The sequence below is a fragment of the Drosophila arizonae genome, chromosome 4, assembly GCF_054131065.1.
Source record: "Drosophila arizonae isolate 15081-1271.41 chromosome 4, UAZ_ARI_1.0, whole genome shotgun sequence".
NCBI lineage: Eukaryota > Metazoa > Arthropoda > Insecta > Diptera > Drosophilidae > Drosophila > Drosophila arizonae.
Window position 1 is genome coordinate 12,888,908 of NC_142924.1, and position 17,461 is coordinate 12,906,368.

Here is a 17,461-nt window from a genome sequence, read left to right on the forward strand (position 1 = left end):
ATCGACAATAACAACAGCAGCAACAACAACAATAACGTCAACGTAGCGTGTTACGTCATCAGAACTCGTTTGCATCCATGGGGCGGCCGCCTGCACAGTGTGGCGAACGCAGCTGGTAACGAGCCAAATTGAGGCCAAACGAAAACTTTTGACACTCATAGCCGTCTTTATCAGTCCGATTATCTTAGAGTTTTTTGTCATTGCAAGAACTGCAATGCAATTGCAACCAGTTTCGATACGTTTCGCTAAGTTTCGCTGCAAATGCCAACAGCTGTCGCCACAGTCGCCGTCGACTGCGCTGCCACTAGATTGGTCATGAATTTTAGCTGTATTTTGATCGTGATTTTCAGCAGCTCAATGCAGGCGTTTCGCGCAGGCCGTTACTTTTTTGGCTATTTAATAGCTCTAGCAATAAACTTCAAGTTTTCAGTGATTGTAGGTTGAGTTTCGATTCAGTTTATTGGCTATGCCTGACTAAGAATTGGCTATGTGAGCCGTTATTCACCTTCAGAACAGTTATTTTTATTGGTATATGTATGTATTTTGTATTTCAGCAAAACGAAACTATGAGTTAACCAATACGTATTTATTAATACATTGAATTTAAGTTCTAATTAGACGAAACTTTTATAAATGTACAGACAATTACAATTGCTGTTTTATTATCCAGTCCTTTTAACAACTGTCAACTGGACATGGTACAAGCTTTTTTATTAAATACAAATTTATAGTCTCTAACGGCTCTTCGCTTTCCAACAGCTACGTAAACAAGCTGTGTCTTACTCTCCATCTCACTCCCATTCCACACTCATTCCACGCGCAGCAAAACGCCGGCCGGCAGAGAGCGCGAGCACAAGATAAGGCGAGAGCAGAAAATAACTGGAAGTGCTGAGCGAAATGTGAACGAATAGCGCAAGCACAACAAACGACGTTAAGTGAGTTCGTTATCTCCGCTCTCTCAGCTGTGCGATGAAGTAATAAATGGACCGGGATCATCGACAGCCGACAACCGACAACCGACAAGCGACAGCCGACAGCCGATCTTCGGGTGAGCCGAGCACTATCGCTGCTTCCGTCAGTTTCCGATGCAGACGTTATTTGTTTGGGGTACCGAGGAAAACTTCTCACTGCATGAACTTCAGTTGCTCGCGACGAGCCATCCAGTGCGGTTGGATGGGCTCTGAAAAGAAAAGTGAATTGTAATCGAAAAAGTGAAAAAGTAAATAAAAAGTGCCAGAAGATAAGAAAGTCGAATACATAACTGTGAACCGGAAGTGAGGCCAGATAAAGGACATTTCTTATTGCTGTGCGCCCGCTTGTGCGTGTGAGCGAAAGAGACAGAGAGTGAGAGCGCAGAATGGGGCTGCGTGCGACCCCAATCAGTGCCATGGGCGTGGCCTTCTGCCTGACCCTGCTTATCGCACTGTGCAATGCTGAGCTAACGCCGCCATATTTCAATCTGGCCACTGGCCGCAAGATTCAAGCAACCGCCACATGTGGCGAGGATACAGATGGACCCGAACTCTACTGCAAACTGGTCGGCGCGAATACAGAGAATGATCACATTGATTATTCAGTTATTCAAGGACAGGTAGGATATACAGAATATACAGAAATATCAAAATATTTCTAAAGATTTTTTTTTTTACTTTCTAACTTTGAGTATACATACAAAATATTTCTTGTTGAAGATCTTTCATGCCACATGTGTTGAACATTCAAATTTGAATCTATTTATGGACTGAAGTTTTATATAATAACATGTGTTTTTCTGTTTTTTAGGTCTGCGACTATTGTGATCCCAATGTGCCGGAGAAGAATCATCCGCCATCGAATGCAATCGATGGCACCGAGGCCTGGTGGCAGAGTCCGCCCTTGTCCCGTGGCATGAAATTCAACGAAGTCAATTTGACCATCAATTTCGAACAGGTAAACAGCAATCAGAACAAACGCACAACCGTCAGAGAAAGGTGTAGCCAAAAAAATAAAATAAAAGAGTGCAGCGGGGGAGGAGGGAACCACAGAAAACGAGTCAATGCAACAGCATGCATGTGTGTGTGTGACGTTCTCATATGTGTGCTGGTTCGATCATCTTGAACTGTTCCTAACTCAGACAGCGAACTGGGAGACGTTCGTTCAGACAGGCTCGTAAAATTAGTGAGCGGATTGCTTGAAAAGAAAACAATTTTAATGGGTTTTCATTTCATTTTCGACGTCCACAGCGACGACGACGACGAAGAAGAAGAAGGGAACCCTGATTCTTTCTTTTTTTTTTTATTTTTTCTGTTCAGTTTGAAGCCACAGCGAAAAATCTTGCTGAGCTGTTCAATCGCTGCTGTTGTTTCCCCTTTGGAGTTGGCGGGTTATCAGCTTTTTATGTACCGGACCCCAAGCACACACACACATGTATATACATGCTTATATATATATATATATATTTTTATGTTGGCTTGTCTCAGTTTACATGTTCACTTAGAAACTGCCACATAGAACGTTGACTCTTGTTTAATATTTATTTTTTTCGTAGCGATAAGTAGCTAAAAAAAAAGGCATCTTCGTGCTTAGAATGTATACAATTTAGTTCTTGATGCTCTATATGTACTCTCTAACTACTGATAGCACTTGAAAGAATTTTATATAGTCGCAGCCCACGCTTATCATTTAGTATAGTCTGAAATTGTTCCATATAACAACTTTGGGGTCACACTCGGCACTCGACTTATCGCACTTGCAACGGAAACGCTACAGATCATATAGCTGTAGCTACTTATAGCCCCAGTTCCATAGACTATACGTTACAAATGTACATATGTATGTATACATATGCAACTCAAGCTGTTGAGCAATGAAATGAGATCATCTAATATCTAAAAATGCAAACGCCTGCAACAGTCTTTTTAGTACTTTGAATGCATTTGGGGAAAATATTTGTAGATATACGCTGAAAAGAATTATGTAGGTATATATCTCAGATTAAAAATGCTGAAATGTTATTCTAATGGCATTTAACTTAAACAACTGAAAATGACTTATACCTAAAAGTATTTTATATAACAACATAAACTCATTTCGTCTAGGCCTTATGTACTGCCAAAACATTGTAAGCATACAAACCAGAGCCACTGTAAACAATCTTTTATTTATGTATCTCTCTACATATACCTTCCGAACATATGCATATATACATACATACATATATTCATTTGGTTCCTTTTCAATTGACTTCAAATTGAAAAGCAAACGGCAAAAAAAAAATACAAAGTAAACAAACATTTTGTGGACGCAGATAAATTTAGTATACTGGAGAGCATAGAGTTAATTCTCTTCAATGATCTCATGCAAGCTCTGTACGCATACATAAGGAACACACACACACACAGCGAGAGAGATATTGACATATCTACACAGATCTTATGTGTACACGAAGCTAATAAATTTTAATGAATTCGCTTGGCCTTTGGTAATCTTCTAGTGGGGAAAAGATTCTATTGCTCAAAGACTTTTAAGATGAGTTTGAACTAAGCAGATCTTTAGTTGGGAATTAATGTAAAATTGGTATTACATATGTGTCTCAATTTATTTTGTAACCATTGGAAAGAGAAATAAGGATTATAGCCTATCAGATCTTTGGATTAGGAAGAAATATATCTTTAATAAAATAAGATTCTTTCAGAAACTAAGAATTTCTAGAATCTATAGCTAACTCTTTTATATCAAATTTCCTCATAAATCATATCTTCATCTTTAGGAATTCCATGTCGCCTACTTGTTCATTCGCATGGGCAACTCGCCACGTCCGGGCCTCTGGACTCTGGAGAAGTCGACGGATTATGGCAAGACCTGGACGCCGTGGCAGCACTTCTCCGACACGCCCGCCGATTGTGAGACGTACTTTGGCAAGGACACCTATAAGCCAATAACGCGCGACGACGATGTCATTTGCACCACGGACTATTCGAAAATTGTGCCGCTAGAGAATGGCGAAATACCCGTAATGCTGCTCAATGGACGTCCCTCGGCCACCAACTACTTCAACTCGACCGTGCTGCAGGAGTGGACACGTGCCACCAATGTCCGCATACGTCTGTTGCGTACCAAGAATCTGCTGGGTCACTTGATGTCTGTGGCACGACAGGATCCGACCGTGACACGACGTTACTTCTATTCGATCAAGGACATCTCGATCGGAGGACGCTGCATGTGCAACGGCCATGCCGATACCTGCGATGTCAAGGATCCGCTGAGTCCGGTGCGCATTCTCGCCTGTCGCTGCCAGCACCACACCTGCGGCATTCAGTGCAACCAGTGCTGTCCGGGATTCGAGCAGAAGAAGTGGCGCCAGAACACCAACGCGCGTCCATTCAACTGCGAGCGTGAGTAGCATGTGTGACGCCTCCCATTCGAATATTAAATCATTGCATCTCTTCTTCTGATAGCCTGCAATTGCCATGGCCACAGCAACGAGTGCATCTACGACGAGGAGGTGAATCGCAAGGGTCTCTCCCTGGACATCCATGGCCACTACGATGGCGGCGGCGTCTGCCAGAACTGCCAGCATAACACCGAAGGCACCAACTGCAACAAGTGCAAGCCCAAGTACTATCGCCCCAGGGGCAAGTACTGGAACGAGACGGATGTCTGTAGTCGTAAGTGCATTGAGCTCGGAGTGGAGCTAAATGGGATTCATCAACAATAAAAACTTGCTTGCAGCCTGCAATTGCGACTTCTTCTACTCGACGGGTCACTGCGAGGAGGAGACGGGCAAGTGCGAGTGCCGTGCCGCCTTCCAGCCGCCCAACTGTGACTCCTGCTCTTATGGGTGAGCAAAGTGACCTGCCACGTTAAGTGGAACTAAGCTAACCTGTGACTCCTTCCAGCTACTATGGCTATCCGCAGTGCCGTGAGTGCGAGTGCAATCTGAACGGCACCAATGGCTACAACTGCGAGGCTGTCAACGGCATTTGCCCCTGCAAGACGAACTTCGCGGGCGCCCTGTGCAAGGAGTGCGCCGAATCGTATTACGGCTTCCCCGAGTGCAAGGCCTGCCAGTGCAACAAGCTGGGCTCCATCAACAACGACTGCGATGTCGTCTCCGGCAACTGCACCTGTCTCAGCAATTGGGGCGGCGCGCAGTGCGAACGGTGCAAGGATGGCTACTACAATGAACCCACGTGCTCCTGTAAGTAGATGCATTTCCGGATGAATTATATTCACTATATTCATGTCATCTTCTCTGGCAGATTGCGACTGCGATCATGAGGGCACCGAGTCGGAAATCTGTAATAAAGAAACTGGACAGTGTATTTGTCGCGAAGGCTTTGGTGGACCGCGCTGCGATCGCTGCTTGCCGGGATACTTTAACTATCCGTCGTGCCAGCCCTGCAACTGCTCCACCACGGGCAGCTCGGCGATCACGTGCGACAACACCGGCAAGTGCAACTGCCTCATCAACTACTCCGGCAAGCTCTGCAACATGTGCAGCGCCGGCTACTACAACTATCCGGAGTGCTTGCGTAAGTCGATGCATAGAGGGTGCTCACTCGAAAACTAAACCACATCATTTACAGCTTGCAACTGCGACGAACATGGCTCGGAGGGCGTGACCTGCAATGAGGACGGCTGCTTCTGGTACGCCCAATACGGTTGAAAGTAAATACATTATAAATCTGTACTAATCCCCTTTTTCGATTGCAGCAAACCCAACTTTGACGGTCGTCAGTGTGAGCGATGCAAGGAGTCCTTCTACAACTTCCCCGCCTGCGAGGACTGCAACTGCGATCCTGCGGGTGTGATCGATCAGTTTGCTGGCTGTGGGTCGGTGCCCGTGGGTGAGCTGTGCAAGTGCAAGGAGCGAGTGACAGGCAGGATTTGCAATGAGTGCAAGCCGCTTTACTGGAACTTGACCATCACCAATCCGGAGGGCTGTCAGGAGTGCGATTGCTTCATCGACGGCACCGTTTCGGGCCTGGACACCTGTGCGCCCAAGTCGGGCAATTGCCACTGCAAGCCCCACACGATGGGCCGACAGTGCCGCGAATGCAAGGATGGCACCTTCGATCTGGATGGCTCTTCGCTGTTTGGCTGCAAGGACTGCAGCTGTGATGTTGGCGGCTCATGGAAGAGCGAGTGCGACAAGATCAGCGGCCAGTGCAAATGCCATCCGCGTGTTACGGGTCGCGCCTGCACCCAGCCGCTGACCACTCACTATTTCCCCACGCTGCATCAGTTCCAATATGAGTACGAGGATGGCCATCAGCCGTCGGGCACTCTGGTTCGCTACCAGTCCAACGAAAAGGACTTCCCCGACTTCAGCAGCAAAGGCTACGCCGTGTTCAACGACATACAGAACGAGGTGCGCAATGAGCTGACCGTGGTCAAGTCCTCGGTGTATCGTGTTGTCATACGCTACAAGAACCCCAACGAGAAGAATGTTACGGCTAGCATACTTATACAGTCCGAGAACCCACTGGAGGTGGACCAAAAGTGAGTTCGAACTAACTTGAATAACATCGAATCCGTGTTTTTAACATATATGTTATAATCCATCCAGTGTCAAGGTTCTGCTGCGTCCAACAACCCAACCCGAGTTTGTCACCGTCTCTGGACCCAAGGGCAATAAGCCTTCGGCCGTCGTTCTCGATCCGGGACGTTACAACTTCACCACCAAGGCCAACAAGAATGTGATGCTGGACTACTTTGTGCTCCTGCCAGCTGCCTACTATGAGGCATCCATATTGACCCGTCACATAGCCAATCCCTGTGAGCTGGGCAGCATGGAGCTGTGTCGCCATTACAAATACGCGTCTGTCGATGTGTTTGAGCCAGCGTCCAATCCTTTCATCATTGGCCCCAACGATAAACCGACAAACCCCACTGAGGTATACAGCGATCCGGAGCACTTGGAGATCGTCAGCCATGTGGGCGAGATACCTGTGCTGAGCAACACCCAGAAGGAGCTCAACTACATTGTGGATGTGCCGCGCAGTGGGCGCTACATCTTTGTCATCGATTACATCAGCGAGAGAAACTTTGCAGTGCCGTACGATGTGAACCTCAGGCTGGGCAATGATCCAGACTCTCAATCCTCGGTCTATCTGTATCCTTGCCTTTACTCCACGGTCTGCCGCACGCCCATCAATGACGACGGCCGCGAAAAGGCCTTCTACATCAACAAGGAGGAACTGCAGCCGGTTACCATATTTGTGAGTATTTTCGTTGGCCAGATCGGATCGATAGTTTCTTATAGCTAAACTATTTCAATGCTTCAGGCGGATATCGATGATGTCTATCGCGTGCCCATTATTTCCGTAACGGCCATCCCAGTCGATCAGTGGTCCATTGATTACATCAATCCAAGTCCGGTCTGTGTTATACACAACAAGGCCTGCGCCACACCCAAGTTCCGTTCAGTGCCCGACTCGAAGAAGATTGAGTTCGAGACGGATCACGAGGATCGCATTGCCACAAACAAACCTCCATATGCCGCCTTCGACGAGCGTGTGAAGCTGGTGCACTTGGATAACCGACAGGAGGGCACAATTGTGATTGAGTCCAAAGTGCCGGAGCCGCACCGTTATGTCATTCTGGTGAAGTACTACCAGCCCAATCATCCCAAGTACCAGGTGCTCTACACACTGACCGCTGGCAAAAATCAATACGATGGCAAGTTCGACATTCAGCATTGCCCATCCAGCTCGGGTTGTCGTGGAGTCATTCGACCCACTGGCGACAACTGGTGGTTCGATATTGAGGATGACTTCAAGTTTACCCTGACGGTAAATATGGGCTATAAACTAGTAACTCAATTTCTCTTTTGATTTGATATCATATCATCCTCTTCATAACAGAACTCGCGACCCCAGGGCGTTTGGTTGGACTATTTGGTGGTGGTGCCTGTCGATCAGTATAATGACGATCTCTTGGTTGAGGAGACATTCGACCAGACCAAGGAGTTCATCAAGAGCTGCGGCCAGGATCACTTCCACATCACACACAATGCCAGCCAGTTCTGCCAGAATGCGGTGTTCTCCCTGACCGCCGACTACAACAGCGGCGCATTGCCCTGCAATTGCGACTATGCCGGCTCCACCAGCTTCGAGTGTCATCCGTTTGGTGGACAGTGCCAGTGCCGCAAGAATGTGATCGGACGTCAGTGCACGGCCTGTCGCACAGGCTACTACGGTAAGATTGTTAAGATTGATTCCATGCATTACCTAAGCATCGCTCATCTGTCCTTCAGGCTTCCCCGATTGTAAGCCCTGTGACTGCCCCAGCACGGCCATGTGTGAGCCAAACACGGGTGAATGCATGTGCCCTCCAAATGTGATTGGCGTACTGTGTGACAAGTAAGTCATCGATGCTATGATTGTATTTGTATGAAACTAAGGGAACTATGACATTGCAGGTGCGCGGAGAATACCTATGGCTTCCACCAGGTGATTGGCTGCGAGAGCTGCAGCTGCAACTACTTGGGCATTGCGAATGGCAACCAGCAGTGCGACATGTTCAACGGCTCCTGTGAGTGCCGCGAGAACATCGTTGGACGCGCCTGCGACAGCTGTGCCAATGGCTATTACGAGTTCCCGCGCTGCAGCCAGTGCAGCTGCCATACGCCGGGCACGGAGCTGGAGGTGTGCGACAAGATCGACGGCAGCTGCTTCTGCAAGAAGAATGTGGTCGGACGCGACTGTGATCAGTGCGTGGACGGCACGTACAATCTGCAGGCGAGCAATCCCGATGGCTGCACCACCTGCTTCTGCTTTGGCAAGACCTCGCGCTGCACCAGCGCCTATCTGCGCGTCTACAACGTCAGCCTGATGAGCCAGAGCACGATCAACTCGGTCGACTTCAGCAAAGATAGCGTCGAGTTCGAGATATGGGATGTGTCCCAGGAGGAGCTTGTGCTCAACGAGACCACACTGCAGGCGGACTTCTCCTACAGGGATCCGGGCGATCAGCGCATTGCCTACTTCGGCGTCCTGGACTATCTGCTCAATCAGAACAGCCACATATCGGCATATGGCGGCGATCTGGCCTATACACTGTTCTTCACATCGGGCTTTGTGGGCAAGGCCATTGTGGCGCCGGATGTGATTTTGCTCAGCAAGGATCATGTGCTTGTGCACCAGAGCTACGAGCAGCCGAGCAGCAATTTGCCCTTCAAGAATCGTTTGCAAATGGTGGAGACGAATTTCCAGACGCTGACTGGGGGGTCTGTCAACCGCGCCGACTTCATGATGGCCTTGCGTGATCTCCGAATGATCTTCATACGCGCCAACTACTGGGAGCAAACCCTGAATACGCAGCTCTCCGATGTCTATTTGACGCTGGCCGACGAGGATGCCGACGGCACGGGCGAATATCAATTCCTGGCCGTGGAGCACTGCCAGTGCCCGCCCGGCTATATGGGACACTCGTGCGAGGACTGCGCCCCGGGCTATCATCGTGTGGAGAACGGGCCGTATGGCGGCTACTGCGTGCCCTGCGAGTGCAACGGCCATGCCGATACCTGCGACTGTGCCACTGGCGTCTGCAAGGACTGCCAGCACTCGACGCGTGGCGACCACTGCGAGCAGTGCGTGCCTGGATATTATGGCAATGCCACCAATGGGTCGCCGCACGACTGCATGATCTGCGCCTGTCCACTGCCCTTCGACTCGAACAACTTTGCCTCCGGATGCGAGATCTCGGAGTCGGGCGAGGAGATCCACTGCGAGTGCCTGCCCGGGTACACGGGTGCACGCTGTGAGAGCTGCGCCAATGGCTTCTATGGCTCGCCCGAGACGCCGGGTGATGTGTGCAAGCCCTGTGAATGCTCCGGCAATATAAATCCGAATGAGCCAGGCTCCTGCGACACTCGCACAGGCGAATGTCTGCGTTGTCTGAACAATACCTCGGGCATGGCCTGCAACCTGTGCGCACCTGGCTTCTACGGCGATGCAGTGCAGCTGAAGAACTGCCAGAGCTGCGACTGCGACGAGCTGGGCACTCTGGAGTGTGATCCCTTCGTGGGCAAGTGCAAGTGCCACGATAACGTCATTGGCGAACGCTGCGATCGCTGCAAACCAGATCACTATGGCTTCGATTCCGGCATTGGTTGTCGCGCGTGCGACTGCGGAGCTGCATCCAACTCGACCCAGTGCAACGAACATACGGGACACTGTAAGTACTTGCCTCCATCATATCCAATATCCAGATCTCCTCTAATCTTTCCTTATCATTTCAGGTCTGTGCAAACCTGGTGTAACGGGCCGTCAGTGCGATCGCTGCACCGTGGATCACTGGAAGTACGAGAAGGACGGCTGCACGCCATGCAACTGCAATCAGGGCTATTCGCGTTCCGGCACCGGCTGCAACCCGCAGACGGGTCAGTGTGTCTGCCTGCCTGGCGTGATTGGAGATCGCTGTGAGGCGTGCCCGAATCGCTGGGTGCTCACTGAGGATGGCTGCATGGAGTGCAACAACTGTCATCATGCACTCCTCGATCTGACCGATAAGATGCGCTATCAGATCGACGGCGTCCTACAGGACTTTGAAAGCGTCAGCATGGCCTTCTTTACCAGCCAGAAGCTGAACTACTATGACGATCTGGCGGATGAGCTGGCACCAAAGGTGCAGGCCCTGGACCCAACCACCGTAAACTTGTCGCCATCACAAAAGCTAATCAGCGATCTGGAGACGGACACCAAAGTCTATGCCAAGCAGGTCAATCAAACGCTTGACAATGCCGTGGACATTCGTCTCAGATCTGGCGTTTTGCTAAGCAACGTCTCCGCCGTGCATGAGGAGGCACTGGGCACCGTGGAACAAGCCAGGGATGCCATTGACGCGGTCGAGGCTCTGTCAGAGAATCTTGAGGCAACGGAGGGCACCAAAATGGATGCCGCTCTAGAGCAGGCTCAATACCTACTCAACCAAATCAATGCCACCACCATCGAGGTGCAGACCAATGAGCTGGTGCTGGATAAGGCGCGCCAACTGTACGACGAGGTGGACAATTTAGTGGATCCGATCAAGAAGCAAAACAAAAGTCTGATCGACTTGAAGACTTCAATTGGCGAATTCAGCGACAATCTGGAGGATCTGTTAAACTGGAGCGAGGAGTCGCAAAGTCAGTCTGCCGACGTGGAACGCCTGAATGTATTGAACAAGCAGGCGTATGACAATTCCAAGTTCGACACGGTCTCCGAGCAGGAGCGGGAGGCAGAGAAGAATATCAATGAAGCGGAGAACTATCTGAAAAATGGGGACTTTACGCTCACACACATTGACAAGAAACTGGACGATCTGCGCACAGCACTGAAGCAGCTGAAGGCGGTCAATATGGACGTGGATAACTATCTGCCGGAACGCGATTCCCAGTACATTGAGGCCGACGAACTGACGCAGCAGGCCGAGGAGCGGGCAGCCGACTTGACTTTGAGAGCCAAGGACCTGGCCGCCCAATACTTCGATATGACCTCCAGCTCGGAGCCGGCCATGCAGGCGGCTACCGCTTATTCAAATATTGTGGAGGCTGTGCAGTCGGCTGAGGCATTGGCACAGGATGCCAAAAACGCCGCAAGCGATGCCACTCAGAAGACCGATGGCATTGAGGAGCGTGCCGGAGAAGCAGATATCAAGTCGATGGAGCTGTTGCAGAAGGCGCGTCAAGCATTGCTTAAGGTGCAGGATGATCTGGAGCCGCGTCTCAATGCCTCGGCTGGCAAGGTGCAGCAAATCTCGAAGTTGAATGACGCCACCAATGACCAGCTGAAGGAGATCAATATACTGATCGAGAAATTGCCAGCTGAAACGCAACGGGATCTGTGGAAGAGCTCGAATAGCAATGCCAGCGATGCTCTGGAAATTTTGGAGAACGTGCTTAAAATCCTGGAGCCAGTTAGTGCCCAAACACCCAAAGAGCTAGAAAAGGCACAGAACATTAGTCGCGATGTGGACATAACCAACAAGGACATCTCGCAGGCGAACAATCAATTGGACAACGTAGAGAAGCACCTTCCCAAGCTGGGTGAGCTTGTCGATGAGATCGGCGCCGAGCAGCAGCAGGTGACTGAACGCAGTCAGAAGCTCGGCAAGGACATTGAGCAGCTGAAGCGTCAAATCGAAACCGCCAGACGCATCGCCAACAACATTAAGGTGGGCGTACACTTTACCAATAACACCGTGCTGGAGCTGAAGACACCCGAGAAGGTGCCACTGCTAGCCACCAAGACCAACCTGTCGATGGCATTCAGAACTAATGAACCGAACGGTTTCCTCCTGTATTTGGGCAACGACAACAAGACCAACCATAAGAACAATGACTTTGTTGCCCTGGAGATCCTCAATGGGTATCCGATCATGACCATTGACCTGGGCAACGGACCGGAGCGAATCACCAGCGATAAGTACGTGGCCGATGGCAATTGGTATCTGGCCATATTCGATCGTGTGGGCTCCAATGCCAAGCTCACCATACGGGAGCAGCTGAAGAATAAGGACATCAAGGATCACACCAAATCCGCCTTTTTGGTTGGCTCCAACAATGTGCTGCATGTGGATCGTAACAGTCGACTATTTGTCGGCGGCTATCCCGGTCCCTCCGACTTCATTGCACCCGATGACATCAACTTCAGCTCCTTCAATGGCGATATCGAGGATCTGCGCATAGGCGATGAGAACGTCGGCCTCTGGAACTTTGTCTATGGCGAGGAGAATAAGCAGGGCGCCAAGGAACGTGACGTGCTGCTCGAAGAACAAATGCCGGTCACGGGTCTGCGCTTCAAGGGCAACGGATTTGTCCAGCTGAAGGCGTCACAGTTCAACTTCAAGATCCGCTCGAGCATTCAGTTCCGTTTCAAGGCTGCCAAGGATTCCGGCAACGGTCTTCTGTTCTTCTATGGCCGTGGCTCGCACTACATGTCCATCGAGCTGGTCAACGGGGCAGTCTTCTTCCGCTTCAAGCTGGGCGACAGCTTGGTATCCTCGGGCAGCCAGCAGCACTACAATGACAACAAATGGCATCGCGTGGTGGCCGAGCGAGAGGGTCGCCATGGACTGCTCAAGGTGGACGATGTGCTGATATTCCACGAGCAGGCGCCCGCCGGCGGCAAGGAAGATATGCCCAATCTGAAGCGCATGTACTTCGGCGGCTATCCGGGTCCTCGCAACTTTTCGGAAATTGTCGAACAGAACTTTGACGGTTGCATCGATGACGTCAGCATCGCTGGCCAGAAAGTGGATCTGACACAGTATACAAATGGCACGGGCGTGGCCGAGGGCTGCCCCGACAAGTTCTCCACGACGCTATCGTATCCACCCCATGAGTATGGCTTCCTGCGCATCGGAAACGTCTCGTCCAACAACAATTTCGATGTGGTACTGCGCTTCAAGACCCGCCAGCCCGATGGCGTGCTCTTCTATGCCGCCAACTACGATCAGAGCTCCACCATTGCCCTCACCCTGGATCGTGGCTATCTCACGCTGCGCAGCATGGGCAGCGAGGTGGTCATCAACAGCCAGCAGTATAACGATGGCGAGGATCACTCGGTGACTGTACACCACGATGCCGATCAGCTTCGACTCTCCGTGGATGACACCCAAGATGAACGGTAAGTGAATTTTTGTATATATATGTAGATAATCATAGAGAGAAACTTTATTTACGAATTGATCTTTGACAGGATGGGCTTGCCCGCTCCTCTGGAGATAAGTGGCGGCGATATATTCTTTGGTGGACTGCCAGACAATTATGTACCGCCCAAGGGTGTCATATCCACGTTGGCCTACTTCGTGGGCTGCATCAGCGACGTCACCGTCAACGGGGAGATTATCAACTTTGCGGACAGCGTGGAGAAGAAGAATGGCAACATCAATGGCTGTCCAGAGCATATACTAGGTAAGCGAGTCAAGTGACTTCCCTTGCTCCACGTTATTCTGATCTCTCGGTAAATCTGTCGTTTTCAGCGTACGAGCCAAGCTTGTTGACCACCTACTATCCAAGTGGCACCAATGAACTGGAGCCGCCGTCAGAGCCTAGACAACCACATAAGCCTGATAATGTGGACATGTTTATGATTCCGCCAACTGAAAGTTCCACAACAACAACAACAACGTCGACTACGCCAAGCACAACCACCACAACAACTACAACAACAACGACCACCACACCGTTGCCCATAGTGGAGACACTCCCACCATTGGGTCCGCCCACCACTCCAAAGCCAATTGGCAAACTGCGTCCGCCACCCATCCTCAACCAGCCCAGCGATCCCAGCTGCAAACTGCCCGTCACTCCCAATTATGATGTAGACTTCGTGCAGGCGGGCTATCGTTTCTACTCGCTCAAGGATCAGCGTCTGGAATTCCAAACACTACCCGTCAAGCTGCGCAAGCATTACGATATCAGCTTGTCCATACGAACCAGCTATCCCAATGGCCTGCTCTTCTATGCAGCTGGCCAGGAGACGGATGACTTCATAGCGGTCTACATGTCGGATGGCCGTGTGTACCACCAGGTGAGCGTTGGCGCCACCGTCTCGGCGAAGATCTCCAGCGAGGAGGATCTATTGGATGGCAATTGGCACACAGTAGAGTTTGTGCGCACCAATCGCAAGATTAGCCTCAGCATAGATGGCGCGGAGCAGGCGGGCTCGGTGGAGCTGAACAATGAACGCGCCACCACGCCGCCAATCCTGTCGGTGACATTCCCCGTCTATGTGGGCGGCATTACCAAATACCTGGAATCGAATCTCAAACTTCAAACTGGCTTTGGAGGCAACAGCACATCATATTACAACGGCTGCATCCGGGACATCAAGTTCAATGGCCTGGGCCTGGAGACGGAGCCGATTGTGCACCAGGTGGTGCCTTGCTCCGAGGAAGTGGAGCTCGGATACTACTTCCATCAGCCCACTGGCTATGTGAAGCTCTTTGAGCGCTTCATTGTGGGCACCGATGTCAGCATCAACTTTGACTTCCGACCACGAGATCCGAATGGCTTGCTGTTCTCAGTGCATGGCAAGAATTCGTACATGATCCTGGAGCTGGTCAACAATTCGCTCTTCTTCACCGTGAAGTCCGATGCCAAGAACACAATTGTCACCAACTACACGCTGCCGGACGGTGCCAGCTTCTGTGACGGCAAATGGCGCAACGTGCAGGCCATCAAATCCAAATTTGTGATCACCATTGCCGTGGACTATATCAGCTCCAAGCCCGGAGTGGGCAGTGACGGCTCGGCGTTCACCAAGACGAATCGCCCATTATTCATGGGTGGTCATCATGCGTTCGCTAAGGCGCCGGGCATCAAGACCCGAAAGACCTACAACGGTTGCATCAAAAACGTCCAAGTCAACAAGAAGGATGTGACCATAACGCCAAATCTGGTCTTTGGCGACATCTGGCAAGGTGTTTGCCCACAGAACTAAGCCCCCGTACAACGACACTCGACTTGATCAAGGATACCCGATATGATTTACTAATGGATGTCAAGTTAGCCAACATGGAGAGATGACAAACTCTGGATTTCTGAAATGGACTACGAACGAACAAACCAAACGAACAAGATCGACGAGCTGCCAAATAATCTGGAAGTTCCACGAGTCACGGACTTACAGTATAGCCGAACGTCGTACATATTAGTTTATATAAGTAAAATCTTGTGCCAATCCGTAATATCCATATATTGTTTAATATTTTCGTCATTCTGATGAATAGAATTTTAATTTGCCTTCAATAAATAAACATTTTTTATCAATTCAATCCTAATTGCCATAGGTGTGAAGAAAAACTCATTTGGGTTTACGATTATGTTATACATACATATTTATTCAAGTTTTCCGATTAGTTCTTAGACAAGTCTCACTAGATAGATAGAGAATTGGATACACAAGCTGCAGCAGAGCGACTCCATATGGAATCCGGGACATTTTACTGTCCCGCACGCTACGTAGGCCTTTTAATAGTATTAGATATTTCATTATTGTGTAAAGGACTTGTTTATAGATTCTAATACAATAATTATTTCGGTATACATATATACATTCAGTGTACATATGTGTTTTCAGTAAAATTGTGTTGTATTCATAGAAAGTGTGAAATTTACAGCAAGGAAATAATTTGCAAACAAATAAATATCGATATATATATATATATTGTAAATATTGGTTGGGTTACATATGTCATATATTAGATGTGCTGATTTTTCTTTCTTTTTTTCATCTTTATTAACATAATTATAAAAAATCAATTGAATTTCCCTATGTATTCTGCTTTCACTATTTTTGCCTAAGTTTTGAACAAAATATAGAACTTAATGAGAAACTCAATTCTGTATGAACTAAAAATATCTACATACATATTTTATGCCTACTCTATTGTGTGTATGTGTGTTTGTGTTCGTGTTTAGTTGTTGCTTTTCAATTAATTTAAACTTTTTATATTAAATTATTTTCTTTCTTTTTTTTAATTCTTTACTGCTTAATCGCTAATCACTAAGATCACCCGAGATAGAGAGATACAAACGCACGCGAACGCGACCGAAATTCCGCGATGAATTCGGTTTAAGGTACAACGAAATCACGATTTTTTCATATAGTTTTAGTTTTGCTTTTGCTTTTTTCAGTTATCAGTTATTTGTTTGATTTACATTCTTATTGGGGACCCGGGGGCGGAAGTCCCGTATTGTTAGTTTTATATATTTTGTAGTTTTTAACGCGACGCGAACGAACGACCCGAATTTACATTATTATCACACGTTCCCCCTGACATTTGACGCTTTGTTTCTTTCAAAAGGAAATAAAACCACAGAACAGCGCCTAACACTGATCTGCTATTAATTAATACCTATTACTTAGATTTACTATTCTTTTTGAGTTGATTTGAGTTGTTTTAGTTTCTTTTTCCTCTTTTTTTTTAATTTTCTTTTTTGTTTCGTTTTTGGTTTTAGTTTTTTGATCCGCGACGATTTCAAAGACTTTTGCTTTCCGTTAAGTAGTACACTTTATACCTAATCGTTAAAAATTTGTTCTGTACATACATTATAAATTATAAGGTAACGCGCACCAGAGGTAGCGCCGAAACAAGTCTATGCAAATTATAACGAAATTCTAAGAAAACAACAACAAAATATTTAAATATGCTCCTATACAAAAAATTATATAATACTTTAAAAATTGAATCAGTCAATCAGTTGCTTAGTTTTGTTTTTAGTTTGTATGTTTCGTTTTTCTTTTGTTTTGCATTTGTTATTCGTTTTTCTTTTCACATTTGCTAAGGATCGCACAAAATAAATATCATCTCGAACGGAATATCTAATCTCATATTTTTAATTAAAAAAAAAAAAAAAACAACAAAAATCACTGCATAGCATATAAATATCAAGTCGTATACATTATAAGTAAATTTGTATCAGTAACAGTTGCACTCTTATTATTTATTAGTTTTTCGTTTCTTTTTATTTTATATCCCGACGACGATT

General features: G+C 48.1%; 1 protein-coding gene across 1 annotated transcript; it reads left to right on the forward strand.

The window, feature by feature from the left end:
• Positions 1-881: 881 nt before the first annotated feature.
• LanA (laminin subunit alpha) lies at positions 882-15,744 on the forward strand. Its single transcript, XM_018006845.2, has 17 exons — positions 882-1,591; positions 1,783-1,929; positions 3,749-4,373; positions 4,437-4,646; positions 4,711-4,819; positions 4,878-5,179; positions 5,241-5,513; positions 5,568-5,628; positions 5,695-6,483; positions 6,551-7,202; positions 7,269-7,775; positions 7,848-8,181; positions 8,240-8,345; positions 8,405-10,161; positions 10,226-13,592; positions 13,665-13,879; positions 13,948-15,744. The coding sequence occupies exons 1-17, from the start codon at positions 1,358-1,360 to the stop codon at positions 15,408-15,410; spliced, it is 11,151 nt and encodes a 3,716-aa protein (XP_017862334.1). The 5' UTR covers positions 882-1,357; the 3' UTR covers positions 15,411-15,744.
• The last annotated feature ends 1,717 nt before the right edge of the window (positions 15,745-17,461 follow it).

Excerpts from the sequence above, each read along its gene's own strand:
- LanA (XM_018006845.2), top strand. The coding sequence starts at position 1,358 with ATGGGGCTGCGTGCGACCCCAATCAGTGCCATGGGCGTGGCCTTCTGC. Across the intron at positions 1,592-1,782 it reads ATTCAGTTATTCAAGGACAG|GTCTGCGACTATTGTGATCC; the intron begins GTAGGATATACA and ends TCTGTTTTTTAG. Across the intron at positions 4,374-4,436 it reads GCGTCCATTCAACTGCGAGC|CCTGCAATTGCCATGGCCAC; the intron begins GTGAGTAGCATG and ends TTCTTCTGATAG.